Source organism: Lithobates pipiens, unplaced genomic scaffold, assembly GCF_037356315.1.
Source record: "Lithobates pipiens isolate NorthernLeopardFrog02 unplaced genomic scaffold, aLitPip1_a1.2 Scaffold_16, whole genome shotgun sequence".
In the NCBI taxonomy this organism is placed as follows: Eukaryota; Metazoa; Chordata; class Amphibia; order Anura; family Ranidae; genus Lithobates; species Lithobates pipiens.
The window spans coordinates 149,803,364-149,816,251 of NW_027507748.1; the positions used below are offsets into that span (position 1 = coordinate 149,803,364).

The 12,888-nt window shown below is 44.9% G+C and overlaps 1 protein-coding gene across 4 annotated transcripts in view; it reads left to right on the forward strand.

Annotated features, from left to right (window-relative positions):
* TEKT1 (tektin 1) overlaps positions 1 to 12,888 on the forward strand; it is a 49,031-nt gene that overhangs the window by 18,172 nt on the left and 17,971 nt on the right. For all 4 annotated transcript variants that reach the window (XM_077480603.1, XM_077480602.1, XM_077480605.1 and 1 more), the window contains one exon: positions 2,579 to 2,744. In XM_077480603.1, coding sequence (XP_077336729.1) covers positions 2,579 to 2,744 — 166 coding nt within the window. The remainder of the gene's footprint in view (positions 1 to 2,578; positions 2,745 to 12,888) is intronic.

A 12,888-nucleotide genomic window follows, 5' to 3' on the forward strand; every position in this document is an offset into this window, starting at 1 on the left:
TATTCTGACAGCTGGCGCCAGTTGCTATCTGAATACCTGAACAGCGACTGCATCTGATTGCATGCAGTCTGATTGGATGCTATTCAGCTGCTTTTTCATTTAAATGATGTTGGGCAGGAAGGATCTGACAGGGCCATCCAGTAAGGCAGGCCATAGATTATGCAATTTTCAGTGGAAGGAAAGAAAATTGCATGATTCCTCCATCAACACACATAAATCTCAGCGCATCAACACAATCACTGGAGATGGGGGAATCCCTCATGCAGAACTATTGAGTTCTGTTGGTGGGGAGCCTTCCCAGCCAGTAGAACACAATGATTAGTGTTGTCAGCTATAGCCAGCGGCACTAATCGTTGGGAAAAACACAACAGGCTAGTTGTACACAAGTCAATCGATAGAAAAAGCAATGTATTCTAGCAATGAGTACAAAGCTTCCTCTGATTGGCTGAGTCAGAGAGGCAGGCTGATGATGTCACAACATCTGACAGCCAATCAGAGGAAGCTTTGTATTAATTGCCAGAATACATCACTTTCTCTGAATGGCTGAGTGCCGATCAAATAGACTCTACTTTGTTTCGAGCATGAGACAGGAAGTCTCAGCTACAACCCAGAACATGGGTTGATTTACTATAACTGGATAGTGCAAATTCTGGTGCAGCTGTGCATGGTTGTCAAGCTTGTTGCCAAAAAAACCTTTTATCCCTCCTGATGTTAACCCCTTCACTGGAGTACAGAAATGTCCCCCATGGATATCATTTAAAAGGACAGGGGGGATATAATCTATTTACCCATTGATGAAGTTTCTATTCCCCTCACAAATATGGTTCCGATAGCCAAGGCTATGCACGGCATTAGATATGGTCTCTGTTTAGTAATGGGGTGACTCATATCATAGATTTCATATAATCTGTTTTACAGTATCTCACATTTTTGTAAATATTTTATTATATCTCTTCATGTGACAACACTGAAGAAATGTCACTTTGCTACAATGTAAAGTAGTGAGTGTACAGCTTGTATAACAGAGTACACCCCTAAGTGAAAATGTCCAAATTGGGCACAGTTAGCCATTTTCCCTCCCCGGTCTCATTTGACTTGTTAGTGTTACAAGGTCTCGGGTGTTGATGGGGAGCAGGTGTGTTAAATGTGGTGTTATCGCTCTCACTCTCTCATACTGGTCACTGGAAGTTCAACATGGCACCTCATGGCAAAGAACTCTCTGAGGATCTGAAAAAAAGAATTGTTGCTCTACATGAAGATTGTCTAGGCTATAAGAAGATTACCAAGACCATGAAACTGAGCTGTAGCACGGTGGCCAAGACCATACAGCGGTTTAACAGGACAGGTTCCACTCAGAACAGGCCTCGCCATGGTCTACCAAAGAAGTTGAGTGCACGTGCTCTGCATCATAGCCAGAGGTTGTGTTTGGGAAATAGACGTATGAGTTCTGCCAGCATTGCAGAGGTTGAAGGGGTGAGGGGTCAGCCTGTCAGTGCTCAAACCATACGCCGCACACTGCATCAAATTGGTCTGCATGTCTGTCGTCCCAGAAGGAAGCCTCTTCTAAAGATGATGCACAAAGCCCGCAAACAATTTGCTAAAGACAAGCAGACTAAGGACATAGATTACTGGAACCATGCCCTGTGGTCTGATGAGACCAAGATAAACTAATTTGTCTCTGATGGTGTCAAGTGTGTGTAGCGGCAACCAGGTGAGGAGTACAAAGACAAGTGTGTCTTGCCTACAGTCAAGCGTGGTGGTGGGAATGTCATGGTCTGGTGCTGCACGAGTGCTGCCGGCACAGTTAATTGAGGGAACCATGAATGCCAACATGTACTGTGACATACTGAAGTAGAGCATGATCCCCTCCCTTTGGAGACTGGGCCGCAGGGCAGTATTCCAACATAACAACCCCAAACACACCTCCAAGATGACCACTGCCTTGCTAAAAAAAGCGGAGGGTGGTGATGGACTGGCCAAGCATGTCTCCAGACCTAAACCTTATTGAGCATCTATGGTGCATCCTTAAATGGAAGGTGGAGGAGCACAAAGTCCCTAACATCACCAGCTCTGTGATGTCGTTATGGAGGAGTGGAAGAGGACTCCAGCGGCAACCTGTGAAGCTCTGGTGAACTCCATGCCCAAGAGGGTTAAGGCAGTGCTAAAAAATAATGGTGGCCAAACAAAATATTGACACTTTGGGCCCAATTTGGAAATTTTCACTTAATGGTGTACTCATGTTTGTTGCCAGTAGTTTAGACAGTAATGGCTGTGTGTTGAGCTATTTTGAGGGGACAGTTTACACTGTTATACAAGCTGTACACTCACTACTTTACATTGCAGCAAAGTGTCATTTCTTCAGTGTTGTCACATGAAAAGGTATAATACAATATTTACAAAAATGTGAGGGGTGTACTCACTTTTGTAAAGATAGAGTGTGTGTGTGTGTATATGTATGTGTGTATATATATATATATATATATATATATATATATATATATATATATAAAAATGTGTATATAATCCTATGTCTTCTAGTTTACTCCAACTGTGTATACCGTACCAATTTTCTTCACAGAGCAGAGATTGGAAGAGATCCAGTTTTGGAAGAAGGAATTAGATAACAAGCTTGAAGACACAGTCAATGACTTAGAACAGCTGCTGGCTTATAAAATTCGCCTAGAAAAATCCTTAGAGAGCTGTATGGAGCCTTTGTCCATAGCCCAGCAATGCTTAGTGGAAAGGTAATTATAAAAGGATTACAACTAAACCCCCATACACACTATCAGATTTTCTGCTGCTTTTTGTCTTCAGATTTACCAAAACCATGTCGTGGAAGGGCCTGCCTGATTGCATACACATTGAAACTCCTAAGGTTTGACCTCATAGTATATGGTTTTGGTAAATATGAAGGAAAAAAATCTGCCGAAAATCTAATAGTGTGTATGGAGCTTAAGAGCTACAAAAGGCAAAGAGATCCTGGAAAGGACTTTCATAACAGAAAACATAGCCTACTCCAAAAACAGATTAAAATGGGCCTTTCGCTACAAAAAAAACAAAATCTGCGTATTTATTTATTACTCCCCACCACCAGCAGCAACATCAATCCAAATTCCTGTAGTAAAATGAATAAAAAATTGAGAAAAACAAGTAAGCAGTACATCGCTCCCTACCGCAACTTTTTTTTTTTTTTTTAAAGAGCTGCTAGCAGGTGTCAGAGCTTGCCTACTCCTTTTCATCCCCAGTATTCCTAAACTGTAGGCCTATTTCTATGATGGGCTGACTCATTGGTCAATAGGAATGTGTGTGGCAACCAGGTGTGTGGCAAACTCCATCACTGTGTGCAGAAAATTTGCCAGTGGGTTAAATGGGGGAAAAAAAAAGCTTCCTCTATCCACGCAAATGGGTTGGATGAAGGAACCCCCCTGCCCCTAAACCCCCAATACGGTTTTTAATACGGTCTGTGTCACCACTAGGAATATTCACCCTCCTTATTGCTCCTGGTGACCATTGTCTGTGGTACAAAAGCCTATGGGAAAATCAAAAGATCTGTGTTGTCATAGAAACAGAATAGCCAATGGTTTATCCTCTCATTTTGATGAGATTTCATTCTGTTTGAGTTGTCTCTGGGACAGGAAAATAAATTAAATCAGTATTAAACCCTAATGCAATCTTTAATTATATAGCATCTTACCAATTCTTGGAGGTAATGGCTGCATTTGTTTTCTTTTTAAAGACTTTCTTTCTTCTATTTTCATTTTGCAGTCCAGCCAGTTGTTGGTTTTTTTTTTTTTTTTGATTTTAAGGATTTTATTTTATTTTCGAACTTATACAAAATAACAATGAATCGAACAAAATGATGTATCATATAACAGTAAGTCAACCAGTACATAGATACAGCCAGGTAGATTCAGATAATGGTAGTTATGCACAAGTGTCACAGTGATCAAGAGAGGCCCTGTGGATAAACATCCCTTAATAAACCCCAACATTAGAGTAGAACAACTTGGCGCATAAAAGATGAACCAATATGTGGCCAACGAGAGACCCAAGAGATCCCAAGCTCCCCACCCCATTGGGAACTGTCTGTGGACAAGCTCAGAGTTCCCACGAGCTTTGGTCAGGGTTGGGAGTGACTGTAGTATTGGTCAAGAGGCTGATAGTGTGGACGATTTTCTGCCAGTATGATCTGATGCGGGGTCAAGTCCACCATATATGCAGCATTGTACCCTCTAGCTCACAGCCCCTGAAGCATAGGGAGGATGTACGCGGATAGATCTGTGCCAATCTAGAGGGAACATAGTACCACCAAAATAAATTTTTTAAACTGGCTTCTATTAGAGAAATATTACATATACCTTTGAAGGAACGTGTAGAGGTCTGAAACCATTTCAATGTGGTCTATGTACTGCCCATGTCTTCCTCCCAGGCCCGAGCGTAAGTCGGCTTTTCCACATTCGTTAAGAGAGCTGTGTAAATCAAAGATATGCCACCTTTCTAGTCTGAAGTGTTAACACACCAGTGTTCGTAAGGGGTAATTGTGGGGGGTGCCTTCTTATAAGACCAAATGGATTTTAAAAAATGGGATATTTGTGAGAATCTAAATAATTCTGTGTCAGGCATTTCGAGCTTCTTTCTGCAGTAGGAAAGGGAAAGGGGACCCGTTGGAGAAAGGAAGTGGCCTATGCGGTAAAGACCTTTGTCAGTCCACCATCTAAAAGCATGTATATTTAAACCCGGAGGGAAGTTTGCATTGTGAAATAAGTGGGCCAGTGGTTTCAGGGGGGAAGTCAGAGTGTGACGTGTGTATACTTTCGAGCAAAGTGCTATAGAGTGAGAGAGGGTGGGTGACAGTATGGCCAGTCTTACTTTAGGATCACACCATAGCAGGAAATCAATAGTGTTAAGGGGGACAGCTTTCCTTTCCATAGAAAGCCAGTCAGGTTTTGGGCTCCTGGAGAAAATCATTGAGATTTGTGTCAATTGCGCTGCTAGATAATAGCTTCAGAGATCCGGTAGGCCCAGCCCTCCCTGGGATTTCAAGCGAAGGAGAGTTCTGGATGGGCACTTGTAACCCTTTTTGCCCCAGACAAAGCGTATAATCTCCAATTGTAATTTTCTGAGGAACTGCTTCCGGATAGGGATAGGTAAGGACCAAAACAAGTACAGAAGACGGAAGGAGCGTCATTTTTACAGCATGCACCCTTCCAAGCCAGGACAGAACACATCTCGACCATTGTTCGAGATCTCTTCTGCAGTTGGTTAGCATAGGGGGATAGTTTGCATTAAAGAGGTCCTTGATGTCAGGTGTTAGTTTGATTCCTAGATAAGGGATAACTGTAGGAGCCCAGGCAAAGTCGAAGTTGTTAGTGAGTTGTGTAAGTCGGTCAGGTGACATGTTTATATTTAGTGCTAAGGATTTGTTCATATTCACCCTAAGTCCAGAGATCTCGCTAAAATTTCTTAACACCTTGTAAATCATCGGAATGGAGATTAGAGGCGAAGTGATATATAGGAGGAGATCATCGACATATAAAGCGCATTTGTGTACCTGGTCTCCGCAAGCCACTCCCCGAATGTCAGGGTTCGTTCTAATAGCGATGGCCAGGGTTTCAATAGCGATAGCTAAAAAGGAGGGGGGAGAGTGGGCATCCCTGTCTGGTACCTCTTCTTATGTAGCATGGAGCTGAGTATCTACCCATCAAACGCACCTGGGCTGAAGGGTTAGAGTAAAGAGATTTGATTAAGTTGAGAAAACACGGGCCAAAACCCCATCTTCTGAGGACATCAGTCAGGTACGCCCAATCTATAGAATCAAATGCTTTGTGTAGGTTGATCGAGAGGAGGAACCCCTCCTGAGTGGGGCCCCCCATCCCATCATGATTTGAGGAGTGAGATGACATCAATGGACCTTCTGATCTGGTCTGGGCCCTGTCTCCCAGGGATAAAGCCTACCTGGTCTTTATGGATGTATGAAGGGATGAAGCTCGCGACCCTATTAGCTAGTATCTTTGTCATAATTTTTATATTGTTATTTATTAGAGATATTGGGCGATAGTTGCTCACCTTGCTGGCGTCCTTACCAGGTTTGGGTATTACCGATATGTAGGCCGAGTTAAGGTCGGCATTCAGAGGGGCCCCTTCCCTAAGGGAGTTGAATAATTTGGTTAGGTGTGGTGCTAGAGCGGGACCAAATTTCTTATAGTAACCAGTAGAAAAGCCATCTGGTCCTGGGGATGAGCCTACTTTCAGGGAGTTGATAGTGTTTAGAACCTCTTCCTGAATGAACAGGCTTTCCAAGAGGTCTTTATGATCAGTGGTCAGAGAGGGCAACGGGAGGGAGTCTAGGAAAGTTTTCTGAGTTGGTCCCAATGGGCGGGGTGTCTGTAGAGTTCGGACTAAAACTGGAGAAAAGCCTCCATTATCTTTTCTGGATTCCGCGATAAGTCTCCAGAGGGCAGTCTAATTTTAGGGAAGGCTAGGGAGTGGGGTTTAGAACTAAGCTTAACCACTAGTTTGGAGCCAATCTTGTCCTGTTGGCAGTAGAATTTTGCACCTGTCCATCTAAGGTGTCTTTCGGCCGCTGTCGTCAAGTGCAGGTTCAATAGGGTCCGAGCCTTATGTAGTTTGGCTAGGGAGTCCGAAGAAGGGTGTTGTCTGTGGGCCTTGGCTAGTGATCGGAATTCCTCCGTCAACTTTAACGTGCCCGCTTTACGGGGGTGTCAAGAATCTTAGAACAAGTGACAAGGGGGATCGAAGCAGTGCAAGTAAAGATGTGGTCGATCCTGGCAAAGAGTTGTGAGGTGACGAAAAGAGAGTGTAATCTTTAGTATGGGGATTAGTCTCCCTCCAAATATCTATCAGTCCTACATCATGAAGCAACTGTGCAATCTTAACGCTTTGTCGAGGAGGATGTCTGGATCTCTGATTCCCATTGCCTGATTTGTCAAGTGAGGAATCAAAAGCAATGTTTGAGTCCCCACCAAGGAAAACTGTACCTTTTTGAGGTGTGGTTGTATTTTGTATAATAAAAATTCAAAGAAGGCCCTCTGACCCTTATTCGGGGTATAGTAGGAGACAAAAGTATATAGTTCCCCATCAATTTTCCCTGATGCCAAAATGTATCGTCCCAGAGGATCAGCCACTGTCTCCGGTTGCGAGAGGTTAATATGCTTGGCCAGCCAGATGGCCACCCCTTTCGTTTTGTTGGCTGCCCAGGACAGGAAAAATTGGGGGAAGCATTGGTGGAGGAAATTAGGCTTGTATGATGATGGGAAGTGGGTCTCTTGTAGTAAGAGAATGTCCGCATGCATAGACTGATAGCATTGGAACAGCTTTCTACGTTTGACGGGGGAGTTGAGTCCCTGGGTGTTGTGTGATATAAGTTTTAGGGAAGGGGCAGTAGTAAGGGAACTAGACATGTGTCAGGTGAGAAGAAGCTAGTCTGAAGGCAGATTTCTTAACTTTGCTTCGTGACATTTTCATTTGGGGACGCATGAGCGGTGTGGAAGCCAATGTACTGAGGGCTGAGACAGAAGACCATGGTCGTCTACGGATCCTTGAACTGCTAGGTTGAGCAAAAGAGAAGAGTAACCGGAAAGAGGTGAAAAGAGAAAGGGATGAAAGAAGAGATGTTATCAAAACCTGAGCTATAGCATGTGTACTCGAAACCGAGCACAATACCCCTATAATACAGGGGTCTCCTGCCCACCCCCAGGCCGGAATGAATTAGCCATTCCACACCCCTCAGTCTAAAAGGTCCGGGTTGCCCTCAGTATAGGGCAACCGGATAGGCTCACAAGGGCACCAGTAGTGCTCCTGAAGCCAGTTGGAGGTGCACTGGGTCCACCACAGCCCCAGTTACCGCAGAAACAAAACATTTGAAGGCTATAACCAAAGCCAATAAGAACTCATATGCAGAGCGTCCAACAAAAAAGATAAAAACCTTAAGCTGATTGCTAATAGCATTACTGTGGTCTGCTCCCCAGAGGCCCCAGGACCCCCCTTTCTCTAATTGGGGGACCCGGGTAGCGGGCCGCCCTGTCTGTGCAGAGGTCAGGGGTCACCAGCCTGATACACGGCTGGGCCCCCCTGTCCACGAAAAGTCACCCCCAAGGGCGGCCAACGCCAAAGATCATGCCAACCACACGTGGGGATGAAAGCTGAGTACAGTAAAATCTACAGTTAACATTTGTAAATTGGGGGATTATCAGGTGATCCCCAGGGGGGAGGGTGAAAACTTTTGTCTACGTTACTGTAGAGTACCAGAAGAAGTGTGAAATCCGTACGGCCTATCCTCCCTATGTACTCCCGAGGGAGCCAAGGCTTTTCAACCCCCCCCCCACCCCCCCCACTCAAACAGTATATATGTGAAAGAACAACCCTAGATCCTTTGGAAAGAAGGCCCATACTAAAAACTAGTTAGTTCAGGTGATGGGTCAGGAACCAAAGGAGAAAATTGTTGAGGGGGTCACTAGGGGATCCCGGAGGGTATGGTAGGCCAATAACTAACTAATGGACAAGTCCAGATCGGAGCCCCAATCCTTAAGAGGCAGCCGCCTCAGGGTGGCAGGTTTTCCTTGGTGCGTTTGGAATTCTGTTGCAGCCAGGATGGCTGAAGGGGACTTGCTTGGAAGATGAAGGGGTTCCTCTGATGGTCTGCGTGGAAGATGGTTCCTGGGCGATCAGTCCCAGCTGGAGCATGAGGCACTCCCCTTCTGCAAACAAGGAGAAGCCGTGGCTCTTGTTCCTACACAAGAAGTTGAGTCGGAGAGGAAATGACCATCTGTAGGGAATTTGCTTTTCCGTCAGGAGTTGGTGTAATGGTTTAAGGGAGCGTCTTTTCTGTACCGTATATGGTGACAGGTCCGCAAAAATTAGAATTTTGTGCCCCAACAATTTGAGGTTCTTTGAGAACCTGGCTTTCTTCATTACCTCCTCTTTCGGTTGCGGTTTAACAATGATGTCTCTAGGGAGGCCATCTGATCGGGGGGGTTGCAGGGCTCTGTGTGCCCTATCAAGCTCCAAGCGATGATCTGCAATATCAGGGATGAGGTCCTTAATTAGCTTCTTTACTGCCGCAGAGACATCCTTCTCAGATTCGGGGAGCCCCCTGACTCTAAAGTTGTAACGTCTCGATCTATTTTCGAGATCGTCGATCTTTGCGCAGGCGGTTTCAAGCTGATCCTGAAGATCATGAATTCTGATTAATCCTTACCACTGCCTGATCCGCTTTCTTTTCAATAGAGTTAATTTGCATTCCTAGTTGCTGCAGGTCAGCATGGATAGATGCAGTAATCTGTGCAGCATTTAAGGTCAGACTTTTGGCTAGAAGTTGTGAGAGCCTCCATCATGGAAGGGAAGTCAGTTGGTATGGGAGCTGCTGCATCTGCCTTAGACACTGACAGGAGCAGGCCTGTGTAAGGATCCAGCATGGGGAAGGAGGGGAGATCCTTATCCATTCTGCCCAGCAAGGATTCTGTGGAGGCAGGGGATGTTGCCTTTTTTTTTTTTTTTTTTAAGCTCTTCAGACATCAGTTACAGGGATAAGAAAAACCATTTAACATAGCGATCAGTATTTTTTTTAATCATGTAAAATCTTTATCCCAAAAGGGAAAAAACTGTTTGCTGTGACTGATTATAAAGTGTTAGCTGGAGTTTGGCTTCAATTTGTTAGTATATTTAAATCTGCTAGCACATATAACACTACCCTTCCCACAGACTGACATTTATGCTGTCCAAATGTGCCCCCTGTGCTCATTTTTACAGAGTATAGGAACTATAATACATGAGGTGTGTTACTGCCCAGGCCGCCAGGGGAAAAAAAGCTTAAAAACAGAAAAGAAGAAAAGCGATGCAGCCACCACATCTAGGGAAACTGCAATGCAGTGCCTTGAAAAAGTATTTCTACCCCTTGCCATTTTCCACATTTTGTCATGTTACAACCGAAAACATAAATTTTATTTTTTGAGGATTTTGTGATAGGCTAACACAAAGTGGCACATAATTGTGAAGTGGAAGGAAAATGATAAATGGTTTTCAAACGTTTTTTTAACAAATAAATACAGTGGTGGCCGGTGGAACTTATTCCAGTCAGTCGCACTTACCCCATCACTGCTTCCCATGCTCGGCGTCGGCCTCCCGTTCCTGTTTTCCACGGCAGTGGCGGCTTTTGTTTCCTCCCTCCTTGGTGGGCAATTGGGAGTCTCCTCTTTTCGGCCAGTCAGAAAACGGGTCTCACACTCGCTTCCGATTGGCCTGATTGAGGATCAGTGTTACAACAGTGACTATTCATTCGCTGTTGTAACACTTGGGTGGGTTCATGCTGCAATGCTCTGCGCCACGAACCACCCTATTTTGAAGCCTATTAGATCCTATTAGATCAGGTGCTTCAAAAAACACCCCTGCCGCTGTAATTCAGGCGCCTGGCATCCTGAAAGGGGCCGCACACCTGAATAGGGGGTGGCCGCGGCAGCCATGGATAGATTCATGCTATGCATGAATCTATCCATTATTCATATAGGGGTAGGTGAGGATAGAGGGGGTGGTGCCCGGGCGCCCCCTAATGGATGGGCTGCCACTGAATAAATATCTAAAAAGTGTATTCAGCCCCCCCTTTAATACTTCATAGAACCACCTTTCATGGCAATTACCGCTGCAAGTCTTTTTGGGTACGTCTCTACCAGCTTTGCACATCTAGAGGTTTTTGCCCATTCTTCTTTGCAAAATAGCTCAAGCTCTGTCAGATTGGAAGGAGAGCGGCTGTAAACAGCAATTTTCATGTCTTGCCACAGATTCTCAATTGGATTTAGGTCTCGACTTTGACTGGGCCATTTTAAAATATGAATATACTTTGATCTAAACCATTCCATTGTAGCTCTGGCTGTATGTTTAGGGACGTTGTCCTACTGGAAGGTGAATCTTTTGCAGACCCTAACAGGTTTTTTTCTACGATTGCCCTGTATTTGGCTCCATCCATCTTCCCATGAACTCTGATCAGCCTCCCTGTCCCTACTGTCCCTACTGAAGAAAATAAACAAAAAATGTGTAGCGCTAAGGCTTGTAACAACCATAAAGGTCAGAGGACGAACAATACAGTGCAATGTGCAACTCAAAGTCCAATGACTAGTAAACACTAGAAAATAAAAGTCAATGTGAGGAACTGAATCCAGATGTGAATCAACCACGGTTGATTCACATCTGGATTCAGTTCCTCACATTGACTTTTATTTTCTAATGTTTACTAGTCATTGGACTTTGAGTTGCACATTGCACTGTATTGTTCGTCTTCTGACCTTTATGGTTGTTTCAAGCCTTAGCGTTACACATTTTTTGTTTATGTTTGTATAACTTTGTTTGAGTGTTAGTAGCTATAGAAATTGGTTTTTCTGTTTTTGGTCATCACCTTTTTTCTAGGTTTAGCGCTGTGTTATCCCCTTCTTTCCTACTGAAGGAAAGCATCCCCACAACAGGATGCTGCCACCACCATGTTTCACGGAGGGGATGGTGTGTTCAGGGTGATGTGCAGTGTAATGCCGTGTACACCTGACCGGACTTTCCAGCAGAAAAGGTCAGATGGTCTTCCCGACAAACTTTCAACGGAGTTACAACGGACTTCCAAATGAACAGACTTGCCCACACACGAACGGACTAAAGTCCATTCGAAAGTCTGTTAGCTTTGAACGTGATGACGTAAGATGAGACTAGAAAAGGAAGATCAATAGCCTGTAGCCAATAGCTGCCCTTGCGTTGTATTTGGTCCGTCGGACCAGCATACAAATGAATGATTTTTTCCGATAGGATTTGAGTCCATCCGACAGATTTGAAACATGTTCTATTTCTAGGTCCATCGGAATTTTTTAAACAAAAACGATCAGACTATCCTACACACGATTGGACTATACGAAGAAATGATTCCGTCTGACCTATTCTGCCGGAAAGTCCGGTCGTATGTACGCAGCATTAGTTTTCCGCCACACATATCGTTTTGCTTTTAGGCTAAAAAGTTACATTTTGGTTTCAACTGACCAGAGCACCTTCTTCCACATGTTTGCTGTGTCCCCCACGTGGCTTCTCGCCAACCTGCAAATGGGACTTCTTAAAGCGGGATTCCACCCTAAAGTGGAACCTCCGCTGATCGGATCCCTCCCCCCCTCCGGTGTCACAATTGACACCTTTCAGGGGGGAGGGGGGTGGAGATACCTGTCAAAGACAGGTATTTACACCCACTTCCGGGCATAGACTCCCGTGGGAGTCTACGCCATTTCCTGCCCTGCCGCGCTGTCTGCTGGGACACACATGGGTCCCAGTGACAGCACGGAGATTTCCTATTGCGCGGCGCGACTCGCGCATGCGCAGTAGGGAACCGGGAAGTGAAGCCGATTCGCTTCACTTCCTGATTCCCTCACCTAGAATGGTGGCGGCAGCAGCCGAGAGCCGAGCGATCGATCGGCCTCGGCATCGCTGGAACCCGGGACAGGTGAGTGCCCATTTATTAAAAGTCAGCAGCTGTAGTATTTATAGCTGCTGGCTTTTAATATTTTTTTTTTTTGGTGGAATCCCTCTTTAAGGCTTTCTTTCAACAATGGCTTTCTTCTTGCCACTCTTCCATAAAGGCCAGATTTGTGGAGTGCACGACTAATCGTCATGTGTACAGATTCTCCCATGGGCCTCTTGGCTGCTTCTCTGATTAATGTTTTCCTTGCCCAGCCTGTCAGTTTAGGTGGACGGCCATGTCTTGGTAGATTTGCAGTTGTGCCATACTCTTTCCATTTTCGAATGATGGTTTGAACAGTGCTCCGTGAGATGTTCAAAGCTTGGGATATTTTTTTAGAACCCAACTCTGCTTTAAACTTCTCCACAACTTTATCCCTGGCCTGCCTGGTGTGT